Source organism: Anolis carolinensis, chromosome 2 (genome assembly GCF_035594765.1).
Source record: "Anolis carolinensis isolate JA03-04 chromosome 2, rAnoCar3.1.pri, whole genome shotgun sequence".
NCBI classification, from domain to species: domain Eukaryota; kingdom Metazoa; phylum Chordata; class Lepidosauria; order Squamata; family Dactyloidae; genus Anolis; species Anolis carolinensis.
This window is the reverse complement of record NC_085842.1, coordinates 23470145-23484580: the sequence shown is the minus strand read 5'-3', so window position 1 is coordinate 23484580 and position 14436 is coordinate 23470145. Positions and strand designations below refer to the sequence as shown.

Genomic DNA, 14436 nt, shown 5'->3' with positions numbered 1-14436 from the left:
TCTCTGACAGGAATCTGGCCATAGAACAATGGTGAAGGACCTAAATTTTCCTAGAGAGATGATATTAACCAAATCTGTGAACAATCAACCAGCAAAAGTGAAACCATCAAATATGGAGGGCCAACTATACCTCAGTTTTCATTTGTTCTAGTCTAACACTGTTTGGGTGTGAAAAAAAAGCCTCATAGGCAAATCCAGCCTACACCCCCAGAAAGGCGAAAAATATTATGGAAAACTCGGCAGCCTCCCAGTCAGTAGAGAGGTCTCACAAAAAGAAGCAACAACCCCAGATCTATGGTGATAAAGCTCCTCTTGTGTCTCAGCTGGTGTGAGTCTTTGGACATTGTTCTCCATCCTTAGGGAGAGAGTTCCAGTTGGGAATTTCTGGCCACAAAAAAGAATGGGAGGAGGGTCTCTCCTGAGAAAGAGGCTGAAGGGTATTCATAGATCAGGGCTGCTGAGTCTGCGTCGTAAAAGGCCACCCGACCCCCTTCGTAGTTCAGAGTCACCCGGATCCTCTTGGGCTCCTCGCTCAGACATAGGTTTGTATCGTTGTCAGAGGAGAATCTGTACACACTTCCCCACTTTCCCACTCGCCAGATCCCAGCATCAGGGCCATCGGGAATGGAGCCCTTTCTCTGCACAGACTTTCTGGCAACTCCCACAGACCATCTTTCCCCATTCTCCACAAGGACTTCCCAAAAATGCCTGCCTCCTCTGAATCCCTCCTGGCCCAACACGTAAAGACACAGCTTGAATCTCTCAGGATTGCCAGGAAGACGTTTCAGTTTCTGTCCAAATGTCACACGTCTGCGATCTTCAGAGAGGATGAGCTGAGGATGGGCTGTGTCTGGATCCAGAGTCACATGGGCTGTTGGTGGTGGGAACAGATCAGGTTTAGAGAAAGAAAAGAAAAAAGATAGGCAGATAGACAAACAGATGTAAATTGTTGAAGGGTTCATCTTCCATCTTCCATTCTCATAAAATGACATGGAAATCATTCCTTGTCCCCTCAAATCTCAACATGCCCCTCTCCTTCCTAAGGAATAACATTTGAGTGTACTGTAGTTGGACTATGACTCTGGAGACAAGGGTTTGATTCCCCTTGGGCAAGCCACACTCTCTCAGCCCCAGAAAAGCCCATGATAAGGTGTCTTTAAGGTAGCCATAAGTCAAACAATTTGAAGCCACTCAAAGTATCCCTTTTGGTGACACTACAGTAGAGTCTCACTTATCCAAGCTAAACAGTAGGGTTGTCCAAAAATTCATTATGATTCTTATTTCAGAATTGTTTCGGAATGTTCTCGCTTTTTGAACCGAGTATTGAAACGTTGTCCCTGGGCGCAACTGGCAATGTAATTCGAACCATCGTTGGCCCATACTCTAATTGTGTCTTAATGTTTCGTTAAGTTTTTTTCTCCAAAATATTTTTTTTATATTTTTTAAAAAATATTTTTTTAAAAATATTTTGTTTCTGCAACCTAACTTGAATGGGAGCCTAGCGCAGCCTAAAATGGCCGCCGCTCCCTGGCCAATCAGAGACTTCCACGATGGCTGGAAAAGGTGGGGGCTAGCGTCCTCCGCGTCCACGTGTAAGATCTCTATTAAAAAAAACCTCCCCAACCCAGGCAAGCCATTCGGGGCTGGGTTACCGAGCAGAGAGGGTGGTTCACGCTGCACTGGGAATAAAGCCGCCTGCATTGAGGGGAGAGAGGGCTAAGTGTTCTGGGGGTTGGGTCTGTTAAGGGCTGGCTGTTGTTGCTGACTGGATATTGTGTGTGTGTGTGTGTGTGTGTGTGTGTGTGTGTTTTGGGAAATTGGCTTGGGGCTTGTGGGATCTGGCAGAGTCCTTGCTGTGGCTTTAGGCAATTTTTACTTTTAAAAGGACGTGGGCGCCAAGGCATTGCTTTCCTGACGCTCCATTTCTATAGACCTCTGCCTTTTTTTTTTAATTTAGCAATCACTAGATCAGCCCTTCTTAGCAATCCTAAAAGGGGGGGGGGGCATTGGAAGTTAGAGTTTCCAAAGGACGTGTGCTTTCCTGCAAGGGCACTGCTTGGGGTCCTCTCCTTTTCTACTCCAAAGACCCTCTGCCTTTTATTTGATTTTTGCAATCTCTAGATCAGCCCTTCATAGCAATCCTAAAAGGGGGGACATTGGAAGTTAGAGTTTCCAAAGGACGTGTGCGTTCCTGCAAGGGCATTGCTTCCCTCACGCTCCGTTTGTAATCCCAAGCCCTCGGGCTGAGTGTTATTGCATCAATCACAAAGACACACATTGTTTTCAAACCTAAAAGGGTACATTGGAAGAAATAGTTTCCAAAGGACATTGCCAATCCTGTCAAGGCATTGCTTGGCGTGTGCTGCATTTCTAATCCAAAGTCCTCGGCCAGAGTTTCATCTTGGCAATCACAAGGTCAGCCAGTGGCACCATAGATCAAAAAGTTCAAAGGCAATTTATAGTTTCCAAAGGACAGTGGCACTCCTGTCAAGGCATTGCTTGGCGTGTGCTGCATTTCTAATCCAAAGTCTACACAAGTAGAAGAGGGACTTTCACAGTGATAAGAACCCAATTGAACAGGAAATAAGACTTTCAAACCAGGAACAGGTTTCTTCAAATATTGAAAAATAGTGTATTATAAAAAGTTATGAAAATTCACCAAAAATCATAGGAGACAGGAAACTTCCTGCAATTTGTTGAGCAAAGAGTGTTGAATGTGATCTCCCACTGTACCAAATTTGATGAGGATAGCTCAAGAAATGAGGATGGGAGAGCCCTGTAAAAGCCCCCCCCCCGGTTTCCTTTTTTTTTGGCGATTGCGCATGCGCGTCCGCCATTTTAGAAACATTAAGAATCATTACAAATTTTCAGAAATATCTGAAATTTTTGGGTGAAAAATTCGGAAATACTTTCTATATCGAAGCGCCGGCACCCCCTACTTTAGAAACAAGAATTGAAACATTTTTTCCATCGATCGGACAAGCCTACTAAACAGGCCAGCAGAAGCTTGGATAAGCGAATATCTTGGATAATAAGGAGGGATTAAGGAAAGGCCTATTAAACATCAAATTAGGTTATGATTTTACAAATTAAGCACCAAAACATCATGTTATCCAACAAATTTGACAGAAAAAGTAGTTCAATATGAAGTAATGCTACATAGTAATTACTATATTTACAAATTTAGCACCAAAATATCATGATATATTGAAAACATTGACAAAAATGTGTTGGATAATCCAGAACGTTAGATAAGCGAGTTTTGGATAAGTGAGAATCTACTGTAATTGTAGTTTCACAAGGACTTCACCCTTCTCTGCCAATGAGAACCGATGCCTTCCAAAATTAAAACTCCCAGGATTCCATAGCAATGAACTATGGCAGTCAAAGTGGAATCAAAGTGCATTAATTCTACCGTGTAGATGTAGATCAGGTGTGGGCAACTGTGGCAGCTCAAGGGACCACTTTTAAGCCACATAGTACATGAGCTACTGAAAAATAAATGTTAACCACATCCCCGAAGTGGCCAGTTCAAAGCAGATAATCTGGGATCAGAAACTGGATTATATGGGAGTGTAAACAGGGCCAGAGAGTCCAGAATCTGAATCCTGCCTCTATAATGAAAAGCCCCTGGTTTGCCTTGGGTAAGTCCCGCTTTCTCAGCCTCAGAGGGAAGGCAAACCCCTTTTGAAGAAAATCTTTTTCATTTACCTTTTTGCTGCTGCAGTCCAGATTCTAGAGTCTCTACAGAGAGAAAGGAAAAAGAGAGACTGAGCAGGATATGGTTATTCTCAGAAACCAAGAGGGAACAACTCAAGATGGCTGAGGTCCTTCTACACAACCATGTAAAATCCAGATTATCTGCTTTGAACTGGATTAAATGGCAGTATAGTATCTGTTTTAATAATCTGGATGATATATATCTGGATGATATAGTAATTCTAGCTCTAAGACCCATATAATCTGCCATATAATCCATATTATCAAAGAGGATTATCCAGATTATCTGAACTGCATTATGAGTCTACACTGCCATAGTTCAAAGCGAATAATCTGGATTTTTTATGGAGTGTAGGTGGGGCCACAATATATGTCCAAGCTACAGTCGTCCCTGCACAATTGTGGGTTTCACTTTTGGATATTTCATTATCACCTTTGGGCCAACATCTAGACCCAGCTCTGTTCAGACTACTGTGTTTAGTGCTCCACAATTGCAGGCTTCATTTTTGCAGATTTGATGATCATGAAGATGATTAATAATATATTATCTCTAGGGATCTCCAGGTCCTGCAGCACAACTCCATGGTCAACTTTCAGAGGAAGACAACTATAGCATTGTACTGGAGGACCTCCAATGATTCCAAAACAATGAGCCGTGGCAGTTGAAATGGTGACAACTGTATTCATTCCAACAGTGTAGATGATACCCTTTCGGACCAACGACACATCTCATTGAAAATCCTTTCTGACATTCTGTTACCTCTGCATTGCTTCATGATACTCTCCAGATAGGGATTTATATCATGGAAGTCCCAGATCTTCCATTTCAGGGCAGGAGGAAAAACCACAGGAGTCTCACATTTCTCCCTCTTCTGATACCTGGAGGAGGAAGAATAGTATCAGAGGGTTCAACACCACTTTCATGGCCTTGGCTAAATACTATGCCATCCTGGGATTTCTACTCATAAGGTATTTTGCCTTCTCTGCCATAGAGTGCTGGTACCTCACCGTATTCCCATCCCATGATTCCTCAGCACTGAGCCATGGAATTTAAAGTGGTGTCAAACTATTAGTTCTACAGTGTAGATCCACCCACAGAATGACAGAGGCAGAAGGGGCCTCCTAGGCGTCATGTCCCACTCCACCGTGAACCCAGCCAAACTTTGAATCATGCAATGCACTGCTGTTTTGAAAAGCCTGAGGTGGGAGAGGCATGTGCTTCACATGAAAACCTGAGACTTGGGGGGAGATTAACTTACCCCTGGAAGAAGCTTCCAATATCCTGTGAATGAAGGAAATAAACAACTCAGCAGAAGCATGGGGACCACTCTCAGATCTCTGAAAAAGCAGCATTTCCAACGCATTGAAAAAGTTGAAGCAAGCTTAGGAGGGTGAAATAGGCCTCCCTCCACAAACTAGAGAGATGGCTAAATCTATGTTATGGGTAAGTGCAATAAATAGTTTTTTGGCTCAACTACCAAAAGACTACTCAAATGCACCTTCTTCAAGCACCAGGATGTTGCAAAAGTGTGACGGCGTGAGTGGCGCCATCTATATGTGAAACTGTAAGTTGAAAGATTTGAATTGTATCATGCCTGATTTTGCCTTTTTACCCTGTAAATGTAGTTGGACTGACTGGTTATTTATAGCTGTCAATCAATGTTGTTTGCACCAGTTATTTGCTCCCTCAGCTCAATTGTTTGGCTCCACCTCTTCCTGGAGTAGGACAGTGTTTCCTTTTTTTATTCCACCATCAAGCTTTCTACCAGATGGACATGAGAGAGAGACTTGGCTCTAAAAGCCCTTGATTAAATTACCTCTCAGACCAATTCTGAGGTTCTTACCCTTGAGACTTATGCTTCATGTTCAGGGTCAACCTGAATGACGTTGAGGAGTCTCAAGAGCCTTCAGATCAGTTCTTTGGCACCAGAGGAAGACTGTGTCTTCAAACATAGGCCATTTGGACTGAGGCTGAGGATTGCTCCAGCATTCACAGCCGTTGAGAAAGAAGGACCTGGAAAAGCTTCTCAGCTACAAAACTCCTTGGACTTAAGACACCAAAGACTGTAATGTATATTTTCCTTTACCCCTTTGAAACTTCCAGCTTATTGGGATAACCTTTTGTGAACAATAAAATCAGTTTTGAGTTATCTACAGTGTTTTGGTCCTTGGGAGTTCCAGTTTCCCTAAAGGAGGGCAAGAAGCAATCCCCTGGGGAAAGATGTCACGTCCATGCCTCTTTCTCTAAGAGTTATAGCCCCAGGCACAATGGCACAGAAAGCAGATCTCTTCAGTCCAACTATCTGCTGTTGAGAGAATACACAATCAAAGCATTCCTGACAGATTGCCATCCAATCTCTTTTTAAAATCTTCAGAAGAAGACATCTCCACTGCCTGCTCCCTCTTCCTTAAACATTGCAAACATGTCACTTCTCAGTCTTCTCTTCTCCTGGCTAAATGTACCCAACTCCTTAAGCCACTCCTCTTAGGGCTTGGCTTCCAAACCTTTGGCCATTTTGGTCACCCTTCTCTGGACATGTTCTTGCTTATTAATATCATTTCTGAATTGTTTTGCTCAGAACTGCACACAGGGTTATTCCAGGAGAGGTCTGACAAAAGCAGAATAGACTGGGGCTATTATGTTCCTTGATTTATTATTATTATTATTATTATTATTATTATTATTATTATTATTATTATTTCATACTCCTCACAACTGGGAGTCATTAGATGCCAAAAACAATAATTAAAACATCAGTTATAAAAATATCCATTTAAAAGTTACACAAATTCAAGTCATAATCCAGGGGAGTGTAGTGTATAGATTAGACTCTACATGGTGCTGCCTTTAAAGACTGTTCGGAAGCTTCAACTAGTAGCAGACTGATAACCAGTGGAGCTGACGTAGCAGGGGGGTGGTATGCTTTCTGTACACCACTCCAGTGAGCAATTTGGCTGCCGCCTTTTGGACTAGTTGAAGCTTCTGAACAGTCTTTAAAGGCAGCACCACGTAGAGTGTCTTGGAGTAGTCTGATCTATACACTATATTCCTTACCTGGAGGAATTCAATTGCTGGCTGTTGGTGCTTCTTCTCCATATCTTTGATGAGACTTGAGAGAGAGGAGAGTTCTTCTGAGAGTCTGGAGAGATGTCCCTCCTTTTTTGCACTGATCTCCTTCTCCACCTCTTCCATTTTTGCCATCAGATTCCTCTCTTGTTCTTCTAGGACCTGGTGCATGAGTCTGAATTCAGACACAATCTTCTCCTTCTCTCGCTGGGTTTTCTCCTAGAATAAAGGAAAGCAGAAACAGAAGCAGAGGCGGTTCAACCACCAGGCCAACTAGGCAGTTGCCTGTGGCTCCATCTTGTTGGGGGGCGCCATCGAGGCAACTCCTGTCTCCTGCGGCCTGCCTCCGCAAGGTATTGAACTGCTTTTCCTGTTGATTTGTTGTAAAACATGATGTTTTAGTGCTTAATTTGTAAAATCTTATTGTAATTTGATGTTTAATAAGCTTTTCCTTAATCCCTCCTTATTATCAAACATTTTCGCCTATCCAACACTTTTATTTTTCAGTGATTTGTTTGGGGGGGGGGGGGGTGCGCCAAAATTCTGTTCGCCTACACTTGAAAAATACCTAGGGCCGGCTCTGAACAGGAGCGAGAGGCAGAAAGAAACTGTCTTTGGGCTGAATTCTTCACATCCCTTAAAAAGAGACTTGTGTCCCTTCATATAGAAAACGTCAATATCCAGTAGAGAAAGAGCTTTGTGAATCCAAGGGCCAATCATTGGGACGGATTGGGGCCAATATTTTCTGTAGGCTATCAAGTCTTTCGTAACTGTAGACATTTTTAATGCAGTGATTTCTGGGTACTGCCCTATTATCTGGGCGGAGGCCGAAAGGGGAGCTAGACGGAGAAGGGTCGTCCATTTTCCAGGTGGGACAGGGATGGAGGTTGAATAGTGAAACTATTTCTCCTGTTTTCCTGTTATTCCCCCACTCATGTCACCTTTGTGGAATCAACCACGTTTATGGTATGGGAAGTGGGGAGGGAATAACCAGCGAAAACAGGGGAAATGGTTTTCCTCCCTCAATCCCTCCCTAAAATGGACTATCCTTCTCTGTCTAGCATCCGCTTTTGGTCTCCGCACAGATATTAGAGCAATACCGATTTCTGCATTGCGTATCCAGTTTGTCCAGACACTGACACAAAGTTGCAATGTTTTCCCACTTACAAGCACATCGTCAATTTCCTTTTCTGTATTCGCTTTGTAGGCCAGGATTTTCTCTCTTTCCTCCTTCAGAGGCTCCAGCAAATTCCAAATCTGATCCTGAAGAGGAAAACAAAGTCCTTGGTTACTTCTGTTGTTCAAGCTTTAGAATAGTTTCAAAGATCATCTTGATCCCTATTGGCAGTCCCCTCTCCTCTTGTTAATGCTGCCTCCACAATTTTCCTTACTCATAATGAGTCCCTCCAAGCAAACAAAAATGTATCTGAATGTGCCAGGTTTTGTTTCTGCACTAATCCATTGTATTTTGGAGCTCCACATAATAGATGCTACTGCACAAGGCAGCCTATTGCATGACACCATGTGAATCCCACTGCTTCCTCCTTGTGATTATACCACCCTTATTTATTTTCAGAATCATCAATAGCTCACAATAATAATAATAATAATAATAATAATAATAATAATAATAATAATAATAATAATAAAACTTTATTTATACCCCGCCACCATCTCCCCAAAGGGACTCGGGGCGGCTTACATGGGGCCCTGCCCAGGACAATACAGTATAAAACAACATAAAAACAACATATCAAAATACAATTAACCAACACAACTGATAAAATATACAGTATAACACAAAGTCAAGAAGCAATCTAACAGGGGCGAGCCGCATGAACACTAAATTAAAAAACTCGGGGTGAGAAAGGGATCAAATAGAAAACCTCAGGGGACAGGGACATCAGATAGAAAAACAGTCTAGAGGATCAATGTTGAGGGGAGTAACAAAAGAGCAGTTACTCTCCGAAGGCACATTGGAATAGCCATGTTTTTAACTCTTTCCTAAAGGCTAAAAGAGTGGGGGCTTGCCTAATTTCACTGGGCAGTGAGTTCCACAAACGGGGGGCCACCGCAGAGAAGGCCCTCTCCCTTGTTCCCACAAGGCGGGCCTGAGATATAGGAAGTGGCGATAGGAGAGCCTCCCCTGATGAACGGAGAGATCGAACAGGTTTATGGTAGGAGATACGGTCACGAAGGTAGGCGGGTCCCAAACCGTTTAGGGCTTTATAAATGATGGTCTGCACCTTGAATTGGGACCGGAAGATGAACGGCAGCCAGTGGAGCTCCTTAAACATGGGAGTGGATCTCTCTCTATAACTCGCTCCCGTTATGCTCCCACAATGTTCCTGCCATTTACCTTATCCGGCACAAAATTATGAAAAAAATAGGCCCATTTATGATCCCACAGCAAGCTAGTTTCAGGAAAGGAAAAAGCTGCACATCACAAGTGCTGAACCTGTCTCAGCACAAAGAAGATGGTTTTGAATTACATCAGATTACAGGAGCTGTCTTCATAGATTTGTCATAGATCAAGTTCTTATTTGTACTGGCAGTCTTTCCACTCCACTTATTTTCCTGTATTATTTTTCAAAGCTTAAATTATGAAATGACTCTACATAAAAAAATAAATTGCTGGAATTGCACCAGCAGAATTGCACCAGCAGAATAAGGATCAGCTGAAGGAAGGGTTACAAGGGTATGCAAAAGTAAGCTCACGGGACTACACGTTGCTGAATTAGTAGAACTAAGCAAATGAAGAGAAGTGTGATATTAAAGTGCTCAACCCATTATGTACCCACTGCCAGTGGGAGCCCAACTGCAGTGCATTAGCAGGTTTGTGCAATAAAACCTATTATCCAACCTCCTTCTGCCATTCAGGATCACAAAGTCAAAGCATCACCCGACAGATGGCCATCCAGCTTCTGTTCAGAGAAAGAGACTTCAGCACATTCAGATACAGAGAATTCCATCAAAGAATGGCTCTTTCCATCAAGTAGTTCTTCCTAATGTCCAGGTGGAATCTCCCCCCCCCCCCCGTAGTTTGATCCAATGCTCCATAACAACAACAACAACAACAACAACAACAACAATAACAACTTTATTTTTGTATGCCGCCACCATCTCCCCGAAGGGACTTTGAGCGGCTTACATGTGGATAAGCCCAATCAGTCACATTTACATCATAAAATACAATTTAAAACACAAGTATCAACTAAAACAGATTAAACAAACCATAGATAATATAACATAACTATAAAACTATTAAAAAGTAATTAACCATCATCCGTGAGCCTTTAGAAGGTCCCATCCTAGGGCGTAATGGTTGACTAACAACTCATCAAAGTTAGAACTGATATATAAATCAAAGTAGAAATACATGGGGTAGGAAGTAGGTGAGGAAAAAGTCCTGAAACAAAAAACAACTGTAAGGTGGAAAGGTAGATTTCAATATGAATAAGAGCCATGTTGTAAGCGCTTGTCTAATCGAAAACCATGTCTCCATGTCTTGGGGTGCATCTGCTCTGTAGAATTAATGCAGTTTGACACACCTTAAACGGCCAGGGCTCAAGGCTATGGCATTCTGGGAGCTGTGGTTAAGTGAGGCATCAGCACTCTTTGGCAGAGAAGGCTAAAGACCTTGTAAAACTACAACTCCCTTGGTTCCATAGCATTGAGTCAAGCCAGTTAAAGGTATATCGAAGTACAAGTACATGAATTCTACAATGTAGATGCAACTTGAGTTTCTGAACACCCCAGGGCACAGTATATTGAATTGTCAGCCACCGCTCTGTATTGTGAGGTTGAACTTTACCTCCTCCTACCTTGTACTCTTTCAATGCCTCGTCCAGAGGAATCACCTGGTGGTTTTTGTGCTCCTTTGACCTGTCGCACACCACACAGATGGGGGCTTCATGGTCCTTGCAGAAGAGCTTCAGGGGCTCCTGGTGCCTCTGGCAGACCCTCCCCTTCTCTTCTGCCTTCTGGCTCCCCAGTTTCATGGCTATTCCCACCAGGTTTGCCAGCTGCCTGTTTGGCCTGATGTCCCGTTTCTGCACTTTCTTTCTGCATTGTGGGCAGGAGGCCTCTTTCCCCTCCCAGCATTGATCCAGGCATGATTGGCAGAAGTTGTGCCCACAGGAGATGGTCACAGGCTCTGCGAAATACTCCAAGCAGATGGGACAGGACAGTTCCTCACAGAGCTCCTTCACAGGATCTCCAGAGGCCATGGCTGCCAATACTGCTCAACTGCGAAGAACAGACAAAGCTAAGCCTTACTTTCGTTTCTCAGACTTTTATTTCCCAGAAAGCAGCTGATGACTCTGCCTCTGACAAACCTCTGACGCTGCAACCTTTGAGCTCTCCAAATGCCCCTGCCTTTGAGAAACTGAACATAGGATGCTTCCCATTTCTCTGCCTTCCTGGGCACTATGTAATATGTTCTCTAAGCATATCTCTCCATTGCTAAAAAGAAATAATCTTCCCTGGTTATAATCTATTAGTTGTCGAAGGTTTTCATTCTGGGGATCACAGGATTGTTGTGTGTTTTCTGGGCTGTATGGCCATGTTATAGAAGTATGTTACCTCACAACCTCTGAGGAGGCCTGCCATGATGTAGGCGAAACTTCAGGAGAGAATACTTCTGGAACATGGCCATACAGCCTGGAAAACACACAACAACCCTATAATCTATTAGCTTGGGGACCTGTCAATGCCCGGGTTAATTGAAAAAGACATTGTTTGGTATTCCCAGTTTGGTGTGGGTGAACCACAATTCCCAGGATCGTGGGTCAATTGTCCCTGAACCCTGCCAGTATTCAAAGTTGACCATTTTGGGTCTGTGCACCAAATTTGGTCCAGATCTGTCATTGGCTGGTCATCTTCTGCCAGCAGTGCTTTCTGGATGAAGGTGAACTACAACTCCTAGATTACTGGGGTAATTGCCCTGAAACATCTGTCAGTATTCACAGTAGGCCATGTTGTGTTTGTTGTCAAGTCTGGTCCAGATCCATCACTGGCTGAGTTCAGTGCTCTTTGGATATTTGTGAACTACAACTCCAAAAACAAAGGTCAGTTTCCACAATTCCCTGCAGTATGTTGGTCATCGGACTTCTCTAAGGACCACAAAAAATCACCTCACAATAGAGCATGGATCCAGTTTCTGCCTCCTGTTGAATTCTGGGGCTTTGAGTTTAGGAAGGCGCCAGACAGGACCTGGGTCTAACTCAACTCCAAGCCCTAGACCAGGCGTCCTCAAACTTTTTAAGTGGAGGGCTGGTTCATGTCCCCTCAGATTGTTGAGGGGCCGAATTATCATTTAAAAAAAATACAAACAAATTCCTATGCACATTCTTATTTGTAGTGCAAAAAAATAACAACCCCAACAACATTTATTTATTTACTACATTTGTACCCCACCCTCTCTGACCCTGAAGGGGACTCAGAGCGGCTTACAAGCACAATATACATTATATATTACAAATATTGTACTATACCACTATACCGTAATATTATTAGTAATATTACATTTGATATATAATATATAATTAATATTATTATATTATACAATATTATTGTATTGTATTATTATTATTAGCCACCCTGAGTCCCCTATTGGGTGAGAAGGGTGGAGTAGAAATACTGTAATAAATAAATAAATATTATATTATATTACATTATAATATTATTATCAATATTATATGTATGTATTATCAATATTATATGTATACATAATATATTGTGTATATTGTGTATATTGTATTATTAGGATTGCACAGTATTAGCAAAATAAAGAACAATACAATATTTAAAAATAAAAACAATTTTAACCAACATATTGTGTTTCAATAGGAAGTGTGGGCCTGCTTCTGGCCAATGAGAGTCAAGTTAAGTAGGATTGTTGTTGTTGTGTCTTCAAGTCATTTCGAACTTTGGGCGAGCCTAAGTCTAAAACTGAGGGCGTGGGCCAGGTCAATAACCTTGGAGGGCCACATCCGGTCCCTGGGCCTTAGTTTGGGGACCCCTGCCCTAGACTTCTGCAGGAAGGAGGAGACACAGGATGTCAGGTGGGAAACATTTGCTTTGCCTCCTCTTTCCGTTCTTGTGGGACACTGCCACTAGTACGAGTCTGTGGTCAACTTTTGGAGAGAGGTGATTAAGAGTCACACCGGGGACCCTAGATATTCCTAAAGATGACATTTTAAACTGATCATGAATCAACCTCTCTCTTTGGCAGGGATGAGCCAGTGTGGATTGTGATTCCCATTTCCCCATCCCTTCATCTGCCACACTGCAGCTGTTTTGGGGAACAGAACATGATCCCTTTCAGACCATTTTCAAAGGCCGGTTTATGGCTGCTTTGGGGCACAGTGCTAGAACAGCATTTGAGGGCAAAGCCACACTCCCTTGTCAATTTTCCCAATGAATTTGGCGTATTTTGGCAAGAATGAAATTTTAGGGTCCAGGGGAGCCCAGGTTAGCATAGAGACCACATGCAGACACAAAAGTCTCACCTCTTTATATGGAGAAATAACTCAATTTGTCAGAAAGTGCATCTGAGCAGGAAAATATCTCATAAAAATCCACTAAAATCCCCACCCCTCAGTTTGTAAAAATAAATCTAAGCCCATGATACAGGTCAATCAGCTGAGAGTGGCATCTTTGTTTTCTGAAGGCAGACTGTATAAAACCAATTCACATACAATCTGATTAAAAATACTGGGAATAAAGTGGCCTTCAAGCATTCTGTATCAGGTGCATAAATTTCTTGTTTAGACGTGGGTCCTATCTCCAAGATATCTCATTAGGCATATGTATAAAATCAAAATACAGTAGAGTCTCACTTATTCAAGCCTCGCTTATCCAAGCCCCTAGATAATCCAAGCCATTTTTATAGTCAATGTTTTCAATATATCGTGATATTTTGGTGCTAAATTTGTAAATACAGTAATTACAACATAACATTACTGCGTATTGAACTACTTTTTCTGTCAAATTTGTTGTATAACATGATGTTTTGGTGCTTAATTTGTAAAATCATAACCTAATTGGATGTTTAATAGGCTTTCCCTTAATCCCTCCTTATTATCCAAGATATTCGCTTATTCAAGCTTCTGCCGGCCCGTTTAGCTTGGATAAGTGAGACTCTATTGTACTTATAGTCCCAAGCTTTTTAGACAAAGAATAGCCAACCTGTAATAAATCTCTGAAACACTTAATATGGTCTTATGGCTATTCCTGACTCCGTTGGTTCTACTAAACTTGGTTTCAATTTGTGTGAAGAGAGGAGTATAGTCTCAATGGGGGAAATCCCCTCCCAACATTATCCTCCCTGACAGGGATAATTAACTAAGAAACATTCCAAAGTTACCACTTTACAGTAACATTAAAACAATATATACAGTTGTTTTTATGTCAATGTAATAGTTCAATGAAAAGTATACAGAGTTACTCTGTGCGCTGGTATCTGGTAGCAACTCATCTCCGGACTCCTTTGGGAAGATGGAAGACTACTTTCGGTTTTCTGATAACAAGAAAAGACAATTATGCCTGACAAATGAGAAGGCAAGAGGGAAGACCTCATCCAGATGGAGAGACTAAAGGAAGCCGCAGCCCTGACTTTGCAGGACCTGAGCAGGGCTTTTGGTGAC

The 14436-nt window shown here is 42.4% G+C and overlaps 1 protein-coding gene across 1 annotated transcript; it reads right to left on the bottom strand.

The window, feature by feature from the left end:
- Positions 1–241: 241 nt before the first annotated feature.
- Positions 242–11079, bottom strand: LOC100554937 (zinc finger protein RFP). The gene is made up of 7 exons (XM_062973636.1): positions 10612–11079; positions 7955–8050; positions 6776–7006; positions 4980–5002; positions 4481–4599; positions 3712–3744; positions 242–871 (listed from the first exon to the last, which is right to left on the bottom strand). Exons 1-7 carry the CDS (start codon positions 11014–11016, stop codon positions 357–359), a joined length of 1422 nt encoding a protein of 473 aa, XP_062829706.1. The 5' UTR covers positions 11017–11079; the 3' UTR covers positions 242–356.
- Positions 11080–14436: the final 3357 nt, after the last annotated feature.